Source organism: Selaginella moellendorffii, unplaced genomic scaffold, assembly GCF_000143415.4.
Source record: "Selaginella moellendorffii unplaced genomic scaffold, v1.0 SELMOscaffold_32, whole genome shotgun sequence".
Taxonomy (NCBI): domain Eukaryota; kingdom Viridiplantae; phylum Streptophyta; class Lycopodiopsida; order Selaginellales; family Selaginellaceae; genus Selaginella; species Selaginella moellendorffii.
In genome coordinates this window covers 1,385,324-1,399,780 of record NW_003314293.1, presented here as the reverse complement: position 1 = coordinate 1,399,780, position 14,457 = coordinate 1,385,324, and the positions used below count along the sequence as shown (strand labels likewise).

Below are 14,457 nucleotides of genomic sequence, written 5' to 3'. Positions count from 1 at the left end.
AAATTTTTAGACCATTTTATATTATACCTTTTTTTTTTAGCTTCCTAAGCTTCTTTTTCTTGGATTTATGTATTTTTCTACCAAAAGAATAATTTTCTTTAAAAAATATTATATTTTCCCTTATTTGAAAAAAAAGCAATAGGATGAAATGTGTTAACTTTCTTCTTTGAGATTAAATTTTTGTTTATTCTTCAAGTTGGCTTAATCTTTCTTTGATATGTGTTAAAAATAAGCTAATTCCCATAATCCCCTTTCCCCTTTAAAATCTTTAAAACATAGCATTTTTATCTATGATTTATATTGGGATTGAAGAGTATTCATAGATCTAAAATTTTTGCAAAAAAAAAAAAATTAGAAAACTTACAAAGATTTAAATAAAGACGTGAGAAATAGACTTATTACCCTAGCATGCTTCTTTCTTACTTAAATCCTCTTTTACAGTCCAATTTTCTTATTATAGTAAAGAAAATTTTACTCTTACAAGACTTATTTGAATGAGAAAAAATTAAATATCATATCTACCTTATTCCCTAACCTAATGACCCAACATTACAAAAACAATTCAAAAAATGCATAGTGAAAAAGTGATATTACCCTTTATTTAATATCATCAATTGGCGAGATTCATAAAGTTCAACAATTTCCCTTTATTGTTATGGACTAGAAACTGCTTAGCAAATGCTAATCAATGCAATCTTTAAAACTCTTTGAATAAAAATAGATTCAACTCATAAAAGGCAAAAACTTATCCACTCTATAATTTATCTTTGTTTCTCAATACATTTTATTATATTAAAATATTATTACAATAATCTCAATAATATAATATGTTTTGCAATCCATATACTCTACTTCTTTAAGGAAGAATATGCATATGTTAGATTCTATTTTTCTTGATACTTTTATTGAATACTCTTAAAGTATATCATGAACCTAGCAAAACATAAATGAAAAATAAACAAGCTGAGTTGATGAATATACTAAGATGGAATGATGCACTTGTCCATATTATAATAAACAGGCTGAGTTGATGAACATACTAAAATAGAATGATGAGCTTGTCCATGCCATGTGTAGTTAGAATGTGTCCAATAAATCTATCACTATGCATTCAATAGACCCTCAACAAGTTAAACTACCCTTTATACAACTATTAACTTTTCTTAAATTAGTGAATTTACAAAATGCCAAAATTTGCAATTAAAGATTAAATCAACATTTAGAAGTAAATAAACTTTCAAGGCTCAATACTTGTCAGATCCAAAAGGGTTGTAAAGTACGAGGAAATAATAAACACTTTGAACACGCTAAACCTACCTTGGTTTTTTTTTTCATTTTTTGTTTTTAAAGAACATTTGATATCAAGAACTTTGATCTTCTTTTTAATCTGATATAAACAAAAAGGGGGAAAATACATTATTAAAACTCTACAAATTTAAAAACTTTGATATTGCTTATTTATATACTTCAAGAAAACCATTGCTAAACCTTAATTACCAAATATTTACTCCTTGAATGAAAACTTAGTTAAAGACAATGGAAAATAATAATGAAAAGAAGAAAGCTTAATCGCTTCTCAAATGATATAGGCTTGTTTAAGCTTAATATTAGCTTAAATAAACTACACTTTGCTTCACCATAGTTATGGTGACCCTTCTTGTTTCATTAAATCCATTATTTGTATTTCTTTGTATTGAATTTTTAAATAGTGTAACACTTGTTTACTCTCTTCATCAATTACAACCTATATAACACATAAAATGCATTGTTATCAATTTTGCAACTCAATTCTAAATCTAGTGCTTCAATAAACCTTTACCTTACTTACAGACACTTTCATTACTTTGCATTTATTCTTCTCCTAGTGTTTGTAATCCATTTGTTATTTAGTGTTTATGGCAAAAAGCATAAACTTACTGATACACTCCATATTAATATACATGTTAATATGTTATTTATATTCTTCCTAATCCTATAATTGTGAGTATAGTAGTTAAACCCAATTATAAATTAGACTAGCTTATACTAAAAAGGATTCTTGTTATGTATGAACACTTTAATTAAAGGAACATACTAGAGTACAAAAAACATTTTTGCCATATATAAGTATCTTAATAAAGTTTTAAATTTATAAAAGTTGTCATGCCATTGTTTTCCCTCTTTAACTAACTATGCTAACCACCCATTGGCCACCAAAACTTCGACATGATTTTTTTCAAAAACATGTCTTCTTATGCTATTAATTTGAGAATAAATTTTTTTATTTTTAATGTTAGCTTTATAGCTGATTTTGTTTACTTATAAACCAATAGTTAAGAAATAAAAATAATTATATTAATTAACATAGATAAAATAAAAAATTATTCTAAATTTTTTGATAGATGGTTAACACATTATACTTTTCCAAAAAATAATTTTATAGTTGTGAGTGCCTGGAATATGGAAAGGGAATACAGAAATGTGCATATCAATTAGCCCAAAAACCCTAGCTTATATACAGGAACAAGTGGTCCAGATTGAAACCAATCCGACGGCTACCAAAATCCCACTACACTAATATTAGTATACGGCATCGTAACCGTACATTTGGCCCTCACATCATCCCCTCCTCTTCGGATAATGGAAGACCATCAGGGTTCTCTTGAAGATGGGCCGGGATCCGAAGGAACGTCAAGAGGAGGCATCGGTGGATCTGTAGGTGGTAATAACTCCTCCTGATCCCTTTGTACGAAGCGTTTCAGCCGCTGCACATGCACAATCTCTAGAGGATCGGCCTGCTAAACGTCACGCCGAGCCTCATAAACTTGTGGTCCAACTTGCCACAACACTCGATACGGTCCTTTCCATTGCGCAAGAAGCCCCTTAGATAAACCACGTACTGTAAGATGGGGAAAACGGACTAACACCAAATCATCCACTTTGTACTCCGCAGGTGGACGATGATGGGAGTTATAGCGCCATTGTTGTCCCACTTGTACGCGGCCTAAGTGTTCGGCAGACTCTGCTCAGACAAGTGGAAGAATGCTCGTCAAATACTGATCCCATGATTTAGCATCGGCAGCTCGTGGCAATCGTGAAGGTAAACCCAGCTCCGTTGGTAATATTGGATCATGACTATATAGGAGTTTATATGGTGAAACACCAACAGAACTCTGCACCCCTGTAACATATGCATACCGAAGAGACAGCAAATAACCATCCCAATCCGAATGCTGAAAGTTCACATACTTTGCAATCATCCCTTTGAATGTCCGAACGAGCCGTTCCACCAGACCGTCTGATTGTGGATGATAAGCACTCGTGAAAGTGTGGCGTATCCCCAACCGAGACGTCAAAACATGAAATGCCTCAGCCATAAATGCGGGACCATTATCCGAAAGAATCCGCTCTGGACAAGAATGCTGGAACACCACTTGATTGAGGAGGAAGTATCCAACAGTAGTTGCAGAGGCACTAGCAAGAGCACCAACTTCCACCCAACAAGTCAAGTAGTCAGAAGCAATAATAACATACTCATTGCCAGCAGTCGACCGTGGAAAAGGTCTCATAAGATCAAACGCCACTAACTCAAACGGACGGGAAACCGCAATTGACTTCAACCGTCCTTCCGCAGCACGAGGGGGAGTATTATGAGCTTGGCACCAAACGCAGCTACGCACATACCGGATAATATCACGTCGCATCTCCGGCCAATAAAAAGACCTGCGCAGCTTCTCAGTAACACGACGGTGTCCCATATGCCCACCTAGAACAGGAGAATCATGGTAGGCATGGAGAAACCGCGGAATAAACACCGAAGGCACCACAAGCCGTAAATAATCATCAGGATCCGTCCCCACAAAATAAAAAAGGCCATTTTCAAGGCGATATTGAGAATGTAAATGCCGGAAAGGCAAGTCATCAGCAAGTGATGCAGGATTCTCAAATCCATCTCGAAGCCTTCGAATCCACAGCTCAATCTTTTGAGCATCGCGAACCTCATCAAGAGAAGGTAGATCTTGCTCTGTGCCTTGTGGACACTGAACGTCAAGGACAGCAACCGCCAATGGCACAGAATCCTCATCTAGAAAATCCACAGATGTTGGAACAACAGGTTCGTCAGAAACATGAGAAGTGAGTGGAGAAGGAAGAGGAGCTCGAGAAAGGGCATCAGCATCAGCCATAGAACTCCTTGGGCGATGAACATCGAAATTATATATTTGAAGTTTCAAAGCCCATCGAGCCGTACGACCAACCAGGTTCTTCCGCTTCAATAATGAAGTAACAACAGCATGGTCACCTTCAAGTAACATCCGAGAACCATGTAGATATGCATGAAGTTTCTCGAAACCCCAGACTGCTGCTAAACACTCCTTCTCCGTCGTGGAGTAGTTCATCTCCGCTAGTTGTAATGTACGGCTTATGTAGGCAATGGGGTGGCGCTGACCAGGCACACTCGAGCTCTCTTGCATCAAAACACCTCCAAGACCAATGTCAGAAGCATCTATGCGCAAAATAAAAGGTCGAGTGTAGTCAGGATATGCCAAAACCGGATGAGTCGTCAATAGCTCCTTGAGATCCACGAACGCCCGCTCACAATCCGGAGACCAGATGAAAGATGACGTTGATGACTTCAGCAACGCTCGCAATGGTGTAGTGCGATCGGAAAGATGATCCACAAAACGACCGAGATACTACACCTTACCCAAGAAGCGCTGCACATCATTCACACACTTCGGAGTAGGGAACTTTAGAACACTAGAACTTTAATTCTTCATATTTAATTTTTGGCATGTTTGTTTTGGCGGTAGAATTTAGTTTTAAAGTCTACTTGATGATTAGTGTCATTTGAAATTTCTTCAGAAACAATTTAGTACATAAATATGGTTAAAGATCTTAAAGTACCTAATCATTGACCAAAATCAAAATCCAACATAATGGGACAGGTAAGCGCTAAAAGTAACGGTGGCGATTGCACCCCCTTTCTCCACTTTATTGCTAGACGAGGCAGCGGCAGCAGGCCGACCCACAAACTCCACGTCCTTGGTCAAAATTTTCCCTCATTACAAACCCAAAGGTGGTGGCCCCTAAAAAAACACAACAAGGCTTGAAACATATAAAAGAGAGGCAAGCATTATTTTTTGCTTTTTGCTTCCTGGTCCATGCAGTGTACACGTAGACATGTAAAGCGCTGGCGCCCTCCAATCCTCACCGTTGCTGCAAAGCAATCTGACGCCTGCGGCGCTAATCACCCGCTAATGGTAATAAACTCCACCTCGGTTAACACAAATCCTATTTGTTTTCCCGAAGGGTGGCGGTGGCACATAGCAGTCGTTGGCCCGCGGCTAATTGTGATTAGCCTTTAATCTCACCTTAAGCCACCATGGATTGGACCGCTGGGGGGAAATAATTTCCACCACCCAAGTCGGTTTATACATTTTAACCCTCATTGTTCTTCTTTTTGCCGTTTTTTCTTCTCAATCTTTTTTTTTTTCTTACCTTTTGGGCTCTCTCTCTCCCATTGTTTGCCCTTTCTTTTTCGTGTTAGAGGTGAAAGTCGTGCATCGCACTCTTACTTAGAGAGTTAGGCCATCAACTCAAAGAGAGAGGAGAGAGTTGGGTTGGGTTTCTTCTTTCTTTCTCTTTCTTTCTATTAAGTGGTGTGCCCCCGTGTGCGTGTGCGTGAGTTTAAGCGTCCACCACCACCACCATCCATGGCGTCGAGGGTGGTGCGCTAGTCCCCTCGCTCGTTTCGTCTAGCAAAAGGTGGCAAGCAAAGATTTGGAGGCTTTTGGGGCCGCCGCTCTCGCCGATTCCAGCGATTGGGGAACTGGGCTGTGCTCGCCGCCGCGCCTCGCAAGGTTTAGCGCCGACCCATTTGCTCGGCCGCCTCCATTGGATCCCAGGGAATGCTCCAAAACGCTACACGGGTAAGTCTCTCTTCTTTCTTGCTGCCTGCGCTTGGGCTTTCTTTCTCTGCGTCTATCTGGGGGAGAGGTTTTTTTTTTTCCTTCGTGTTCTTGGTTGGAGGAGAAAGAGGTTGAAACAATGGCGCAAAGTTATTCATGTAAGTTCTTGTTTTCGATGTTCTGAAGAAATGGTTTTCACTTTGGATGTCGCCTCATAGTTTTTGTTGTCGTGATATGCTCGAATGATCACGATTTATGAAAGTAAGTATGTGAAATGTTTTGCTACGGTGGTCACGCGTTTGTTTTGTGGTCGTAGATGTTTAAAGAGCTGCCGGATTGAGCGACAATCGTCTTGAGCAGCGAAGACGAATTCCAGAAATTCGCCTTGACGGGAAAGCAAAAAGGTTCTTTGGTTTTGTTTTGTTTTTTTTCTTTTTCTTTTTCTACCAGGAGCCGCCAGAAAGTGGCGCAGTCTTATCGGCGGCTTCCAAAGGCCGCGGCGAGGGAGCGCAAAGACTGCGATCGCGGATGGAGAGCATGTTCATGAGCTTTGCCTGCTAAGGTCACAAATTCTAAAGTGGAACAAGGAGACCACGGCCGCAGCAGCGTGAGATCTTCGGCGCGGAGGTCTCGAATCCGACCTACGAATATGGCCCAGGAATGGTGCAGCGTACCAGCGGATCACGAGGCATTGATTGATTTGAAGAGTAGACTTTCATCCCCATCATGAATATGTCTACCGTACTGTTGAGTAGCAATCCTCTGGGAGGCAAAATCTTCTATGTACATAGAATCTCAAAATCTTATATGTACATAATGTGTATAATTCTTGAATAATAGACAGACTTCGCCAATGCTCCAAACAGGTGTGTGTGTTCCTGCCAGCCCAGGAAGTCTCGTTAACTTACAGACTAGCTCAGGATTAACAATACCTGTTTGTGTGGCGTTCATCCTCCTTTCTGGATCATCTAGGTGCCCTGAGGGACGGGCGAAAAATCACTGCTTGTGAATATTCATCTACGTGCCCCCCTACTCCGCCCCAATCCCCTGTGCTCAAGTCGTAAACAAACATGAGCCCTATCTCTGAAAAGATCACCAGATTGGCCTCTGCATGAACAGAACAACGGAAAACCGCTCCCACAGAGCGCTGCCCAGCGTACACTTGACGAAGGATCGATATATGGGTCTTTGCAGAGACGGCAACCAAGCCACCCTTGTCGTCAACCTTCCACACGCCATAGCCATCAACTCCGGACTCCCCTGCCTCGCGGTAGCCTCCCGCATACACCCAGCCACTTGCCAAGTATCGCTGGCCATTGTACTCCCACAGCCTCGCGGTGCACAGTCCCGGGAGCGGCAAGACGCAGCGCAGGATCTCTCCATCCGGGTCAACCTTGTCTTCCAGGCCTGTTGTAATCCTCAGGCTGCGCACGAGTTCCCCGGTGCTCCACCTGCCGCGGCCAAAGTCGTAAAATCCCAGGATGGTGAGATCGTAGAAGTAATCGTCCAAGCCTGGGAATACAGCAGGGGGTGCCATGTCCACGCTGTAATCTGAAAGCCGCTGCGCCTTCATTTTGACGTAGGCTGGCGAGAACGGGAGCTTGGGGAGAGAAGACCAGGAGCGCGTTGCCGAGTCGTAGATGCAGCACCAGTGGCCTGAGAAGTCGACAGCGGTGTAGTGCAGACCGACTTTGAAGCCATTCTTGTCGACGAACATGGCAAAGTCGATCACTCCCGCTAAAGTGCATCTTTCTCTGTCCTCCCAATGGAGCGGTGGTAGTTCGCTCCACTCTTGGGTCACTGGATTCCCCACCACCAGGTGAAACACATCATCAGCAGGATCAACCATGCCCCTGTGCGTCCTGAAGACGCATACCAGGCCACCCGCGGAAGCAACCACTTGAGCGTTAGGAAATTCTTCCGTTTTGTGGGGCAACGGAAACTCCACGCTGCGTTGGGGCCGTGATGGATCCCAGGCGTGGCAACGCTCGCCGTAGTCGAAGGAGCTAGTCATAAGCCGCAAGGATTCCTTGTGGCCACTGTTTTGGCACCAGCGGCGGCGAAAGGATGGATCGCCGATGATGGCGTTCCATGACTTGCAAACGGCGGAACATGAGGTCGCTAGTGTGGCCAGGTCCACATAGCTGAGAACCGTCTCCAAAACGTCGTCTTGCAGCAACACAGGCGCTTCATTTCTCCGTTTCTTCATCACAAGGGCAATACCTAGAAGAGTGACCTTATAGTACTGCAAAAGGGATGCAAGGAGCTCCATAAAAAACCTAACTTTCGCGGAAGCAGAGTGAACGCTTGATCGATTAAAAAATCTCATTTTCGGGAAGCTCAGCTTCTTCTTTCTGAAGTTATTCCCCATTATCTGTCCTCACTGGTTTGTGCTTCTCCAGTTGAAACCGCCAACCCTCATTATCCGGCCTCGTTCTCTCTTTAACCATCTAACAAAAACAAACGCGAGCAAACTTACTTTGAAGGCTTTGGCTCGAGCAGACAATGAAAGTGTTCATTGTAAAGTCATGACGTGGTAAACATCCACCTGTGACGTTCTTCCAGTAAGATTGAACGTCGAAAACACGCCGCGATCTCTTCAAACCTTGGTCTAGCACAGGAAAAAATAAAAACTTTTTTCTCGGGTTCTTTGAGCACAGAGAAAATATGTACGTACTACACCATAGCTTCGTCGCTTATCCCCCCAAACGGGATTTGCAGCGGATGATCCAAGTGTTCTTGACCTGTCAAGTTGACAAATTGCACCTGAACGACTGCTCCATCCGACCACCACTGTGTAAGAGAATGAGCGTCTCGAGCACTCGCAGCTTTGCCGTCATCCGCTGGGACGTGAAGCCTTGCCGAGGGGATGAGGTGATGCGGCTTCGCTTTGGAGGAGCAGAGCACGCCCCGGATGGATTCGTGAGGCATCGCCAATCTCGCGTACTTCCCCTGTAGCATATACTGATAGTTCTTGAAGTGCTCGAGAAAGCCCGAGCATACCGGATCACTGGGATGAACATACATGTCCGGGTACCAGCTTCCAAGTGCCGCAAACTCTGCCTCGGACTCCCTTCTCTTTGCGGCATCCACCAGCAAGTTGACGAGCCCGGCCTTTGCAACGGTGTAAACCTCTTGGAGATTGCTGTAAGTCTCAGCACCGAAGAGTGACTTGTATGGAGCGGTCGAGGACGAGAATGGAGGATTGAAGAGATGAGCCTCGACGAACTGGCCCTGCGATGCCATCATCCGAGCGGCGGAGAGCGCCACCGCTGCTCCGAGCGAGTGCCCCGTGATGCAAACGTTGTCCTTGCCATGCCATGCGACGGCGTTTCGGAGAGCGTTGTACGCGGCTGTGAACCTGCCTGTCTTGTAAAGCTCCTGGTTGGCGATCTTGAAGTCGACGATGTAGTTGCTGGTTAGGCTGTCCGTGCCTCTGAGCGCCAGGACCACCATCGGAGCTCGGGCAGGCTTCCAGTGGTTTTTGTAGTTCCACACGAACACTGCGCCGTTGATCCGGAGCTTGTCATTGCCGAGGATCACGTCGAGGAGCTCGTAGTTGAAGGACGTCCACCAGGGAGGAGCGAGAGCTTGCGGAGTTCCTGTGTAGTTTTTCGATCTGTCGTGCTGGAGTGAGTACACGCTTGACACAAGGCATGCCAAGATTGCTCTTTTGTCGTCCGGAACATCCCTGGAAAGAATGTATGGTAAGAACTCGCGAGGAATCGAGATAAAAAGCTTTTAAAGGACGAGAACTCTAACCGGACCAAGTCTTTAGCAGCAATGAAACAAAAAAGTAGACAATGAACTCAAGCCCAAGCAAGCTTTGCGAAACAACAAAAAAAAAGAATGGAGAAGTGAGGACCAATCCACTAAAGACTAGCCATCGAACTACTTATCAATCAGCACTTAGCACGCAAGTGAACGAAAGAGACACCAAAATGGGACAAATGAAAGGCTATGATCAAAGACAAGCCTAGGGTAGCTGAGAATTCTCTCGGGGGTGATTGGAATCAATCGAAACGGGATTCTACTGCCAAAATCACACACCCAGCCCGCCAAGAATCGCTTCAAACAGAGCAGTGCAGCTAGGGCGGCGAGATTCTTTACCAGTTGAAGTGCTTGCGCTTTGGCCCCGTGACCTCGAATCGATAGGCATCGTCCTCTGGCATTGGCGATCGGCCCCCGCATGGAACGCTGGCTAGGGCTTGAACGCGTTCTCTCGCATCATGGACACCGCCGACACTTCAGCCAAATTTTCAACAGAACTTGCAAGGGTGGTTCTTATTCCTCAAATGCTTGTTTTGTTATATTTATAGCTATTTAAATTTATGCTAGCTGTTAAACCACTTTTTTAAAATAGTGCGTCATAATGATAAATAAAGGTTTAAGCTATTTAATGAGGCGAAAACTTAGTAACATACACAGTAAAGAGCAAATTGCTTTTTGAACTAGAGTTAAACTGGATACTAATGTCTTGTCTCTTGTTAAACTAAAAAGATAAGTAACTAAATTTATCAAGGAAACATGCTACAACATTGCCACTGGCTCCCCCATTGGTTCCCAGATATATATAATCCTAGCTCCCAAATACCCAAACCCATCCCATACTCACAATAACTTTCAGCATTCTTTATATATAAAGCTTATATCTTACCCTTTCAAATTTGAAAAAAGTTTTTCATCAGTATTAACCACTTTACTTTCTTTCTTGGATGCAGTAGCAGTGAAATTTGATATGAGCACCACACATTCATTCAGTTTGTCATTAAAATAACCTTTGATATTTTAACCCTATAATAAAATGCAACTTAATAGATAGTTGAACTCAACAAATTACATATTTGTATAGTTTTATTAAGTTCTTTTCTAAACTTAAGAATACTAATGAAATAGAACAATAGGATGAGTTTCTTTTTCTCCAAATGGCTAAATTTGCAATTAAAAAATGTGGTGACAATCAAATCTATTATAGCCTAAAATGTCATAAAATCTACATAAAAATTTACTTCATAATTTTCCATTTATCATATAGATATGGGGTTTGAATTAAAGACTTAGGTGAGAAGTGCCTTTATTTAAACCTCCATAAATTTTATGCCTCACTCCTACATGGTAAACACCCCAACCTTATGGCACTAATTTCTCTTTATCCTATATAGCAATTGAAAACACAAAATTAAATATTGTGATAGAATTTTAGCTCTAAAATCTTACTTAGGTGTTTTTAGCTCTCAAAAATGTTTTTCCCCTAAGCCTCAATATTACACTATGATTACTGCCTTCTTCCTGATAGCCATGCCATATATAAGTTATATGTCAAATATATCAAACTGGATTAGTTATGAAACACTTATAAAACACAAATCTTTAAGCCCCAAAGTAAAGTTGAATGTGAGGTAGTGATTGAGGCAAAAGTTCAATGAACATAACATATTTGGACCAAAAGCTTTGACTTAAAAAGTTGAGAGTGGAAATAAACTCCTAAAAAAATGTTTGAGGAATGAGTATAAAATGATTAATAAATGAGTTTTTAAAAAAGAGACAAGAGAATGACTAACATGTGACAATTATTGTAATATATAGAAATGTTGAGATAAAGTCCAAGACTGAGTTCGAAACCCAATCTGAAACAACTCTAAGATCAAGTTTAAAATTAAGTCTAGGATCAAGTCTTAGACCAAGTTTGAGACCATGTCCAAGACCAAGTCCAAGGCTTGATATATCTAGAGACAAACATATTTGAAGGTGGGGTGAAAGCCTAAAGCAATTTTTTCCTAAACATTAAGGGGTTTAATAAGTTTCTATGGGATAATAAGAGGAGGATTCTAAAGAATCAATATGACCAAAAAATGTTATTTTCATATGGTGGGTGATGATGTAAATATTAAGGAGTCCAAGGTTAAAATAAACATGAATGGATAAATTGAATGATTTGTTGAAATGTATAATATTTAGCTCTATCTTTTTTAGGAGATTGAATGGTCAATGCTCTTAATCCAAGTGTGGGTAGCACTATTTGAATATTTTGTATAACTCATCAGAACTTTACTTTAAATACATGATTGGGGAATTTAATAAAAAATGAATGGTCCTTTTGCTTAATAACTAAAGGTATAGTTATGTGGTGAGGAAGGCTCAAAAACTTATTCATTAAATCTTATTAACTCTTGGAACTTGTTCTAATAACAGAATTGGCAAATATTGTTGTGAACAAAAAAGAACTTAATAGGGATTAAAGAAGGAGAAATTATATTCCCCCATATCTTGAGGCATCATAAGGATGTTAAAAAGTGATTATAAAATGAAAGTGTAAATTTGAATTAAATTTAGAAATCTTTAAACTATTTTATATTATACTTTTTTTTTTAGTTTCCTAAGATGCTACTATGCTAGCTTCTTTTTCTTGGACTTATGTATTTTTTTACCAAAGGAATGATTCTCTTTAAAAAAAAATTCACATTTTCCCTTATCTGAAAAAAAATAATAGGATAAAGTGTGTTAACTTTCTTCTTTGAGATTAAATTTTTATTTATTCTTGAAGTTGGCTTAATATTTCTTTAATATGTTTTAAAAGAAGCTAATCCCTACAATCCCCTTTCGCCTTTGAAATCTTCAAAATATAGTATGATTTATATTAGGATTGAAGAATATTTATAGATTTAATATTTTTGTAGTAAAAAATAAGAAATTAGAAAACTTACAAAGATTTAAATAAAGATGTGAGAAATGGACTTATTACCCTAAAAAGAAAATTAAGGAAAGGAGCATCTTATAGTAAAGAAAATTTTACTCTCACAAAATTTATTTAAATAAGCAAAAAATTAAATATTATATCTACCTTCTTCCCTAACCTAATGTATGTCATACACTTATTGGTTGACTCAACATTACAAAAAAAATTCAAAAAAATGCATAGTGAAAAAACAATATTTCCCTTTATTTAATAGCATCAATTGATAAAATTCACAAAGTTCAACAATTTCTCTTATTGTTATAAACTAAAAACTTCTTAGTAAATATTAATTAGTGCCATCTTTAAAACTCTTTGAATAAAAATATATTCAACTCATAAAATGCAAAAAACAAGCAAATATTTATCCACTCTATAATTAATCTTTGCTTCTCAATACATTTTATTATACTAAGCTACTATTACAATAATCTCAATAATGTAATATATCTTGCAATTTATGTACTCTACTTCCTTCTTGGGATTAACAATACCTGTTTGTGTGGCGTTCATCCTCCTTTCTGGATCATCTAGGTGCCCTGAGGGACGGGCGAAAAATCACTGCTTGTGAATATTCATCTACGTGCCCCCCTACTCCGCCCCAATCCCCTGTGCTCAAGTCGTAAACAAACATGATCCCTATCTCTGAAAAGATCACCAGATTGGCCTCTGCATGAACAGAACAACGGAAAACCGCTCCGAAAAAGCGCTGCCCAGCGTACACTTGACGAAGGATCGATTTATGGGTCTTTGCAGAGACGGCAACCAAGCCACCCTTGTCGTCAACCTTCCACACGCCATAGCCATCAACTCCGGACTCCCCTGCCTCGCGGTAGCCTCCCGCATACACCCAGCCACTTGCCAAGTATCGCTGGCCATTGTACTCCCACAGCCTCGCGGTGCACAGTCCCGGGAGCGGCAAGACGCAGCGCAGGATCTCTCCATCCGGGTCAACCTTGTCTTCCAGGCCTGTTGTAATCCTCAGGCTGCGCACGACTTCCCCGGTGCTCCACCTGCCGCGGCCAAAGTCGTAAAATCCCAGGATGGTGAGATCGTAGAAGTAATCGTCCAAGCCTGGGAATACAGCAGGGGGTGGCACGTCCACGCTGTAATCTGAAAGCCGCTGCGCCTTCATTTTGACGTAGGCTGGCGAGAACGGGAGCTTGGGGAGAGAAGACCAGGAGCGCGTTGCCGAGTCGTAGATGCAGCACCAGTGGCCTGAGAAGTCGACAGCGGTGTAGTGCAGACCGACTTTGAAGCCATTCTTGTCGACGAACATGGCAAAGTCGATCACTCCCGCTAAAGTGCATCTTTCTCTGTCCTCCCAATGGAGCGGTGGTAGTTCGCTCCACTCTTGGGTCACTGGATTCCCCACCACCAGGTGAAACACATCATCAGCAGGATCAACCATGCCCCTGTGCGTCCTGAAGACGCATACCAGGCCACCCGCGGAAGCAACCACTTGAGCGTTAGGAAGTTCTTCCGTTTTGTGGGGCAACGGAAACTCCACGCTGCGTTGGGGCCGTGATGGATCCCAGGCGTGGCAACGCTCGCCGTAGTCGAAGGAGCTAGTCATAAGCCGCAAGGATTCCTTGTGGCCACTGTTTTGGCACCAGCGGCGGCGAAAGGATGGATCGCCGATGATGGCGTTCCATGACTTGCAAACGGCGGAGCATGAGGTCGCTAGTGTGGCCAGGTCCACATAGCTGAGAACCGTCTCAATGTCGTCTTGCAGCAACACAGGCGCTTCTTTGCTCCTTTTCTTCATCACAAGGGCAATGCCTAGAAGAGTGGCGAGAAGCACCTTATAGTACTGCAAAAGGGATGCCCCAAAAG

General features: G+C 41.5%; 2 protein-coding genes and 1 long non-coding RNA gene across 3 annotated transcripts in view; 1 reads left to right on the top strand and 2 right to left on the bottom strand.

Moving 5' to 3' along the window:
• The window catches only part of LOC9649993 (GDSL esterase/lipase At4g10955), a 43,466-nt gene that overhangs the window by 27,053 nt on the left and 1,956 nt on the right, over positions 1–14,457 (bottom strand). The gene's annotated exons all lie outside the window — the stretch shown is intronic.
• On the top strand, positions 5,544–6,742 carry LOC112348700. Its single transcript, XR_002993148.1, has 3 exons — positions 5,544–6,046; positions 6,107–6,149; positions 6,205–6,742. It is a non-coding gene; the product is annotated as an uncharacterized LOC112348700 (long non-coding RNA).
• On the bottom strand, positions 8,383–10,188 carry LOC9649995 (GDSL esterase/lipase At4g10955). The gene is made up of 2 exons (XM_002976831.2): positions 9,999–10,188; positions 8,383–9,579 (listed from the first exon to the last, which is right to left on the bottom strand). Exons 1-2 carry the CDS (start codon positions 10,058–10,060, stop codon positions 8,565–8,567), a joined length of 1,077 nt encoding a protein of 358 aa, XP_002976877.2. The 5' UTR covers positions 10,061–10,188; the 3' UTR covers positions 8,383–8,564.

What these genes read in the sequence shown, in the direction of transcription:
- LOC9649995 (XM_002976831.2), bottom strand. Translation starts at nt 10,060, where the DNA reads ATGCCAGAGGACGATGCCTATCGATTCGAGGTCACGGGGCCAAAGCGC. An exon ending in AAGCGCAAGCACTTCAACTG is followed by an intron (nt 9,580 to 9,998) that starts GTAAAGAATCTC and finishes CATTCTTTCCAG; the next exon opens with GGATGTTCCGGACGACAAAA.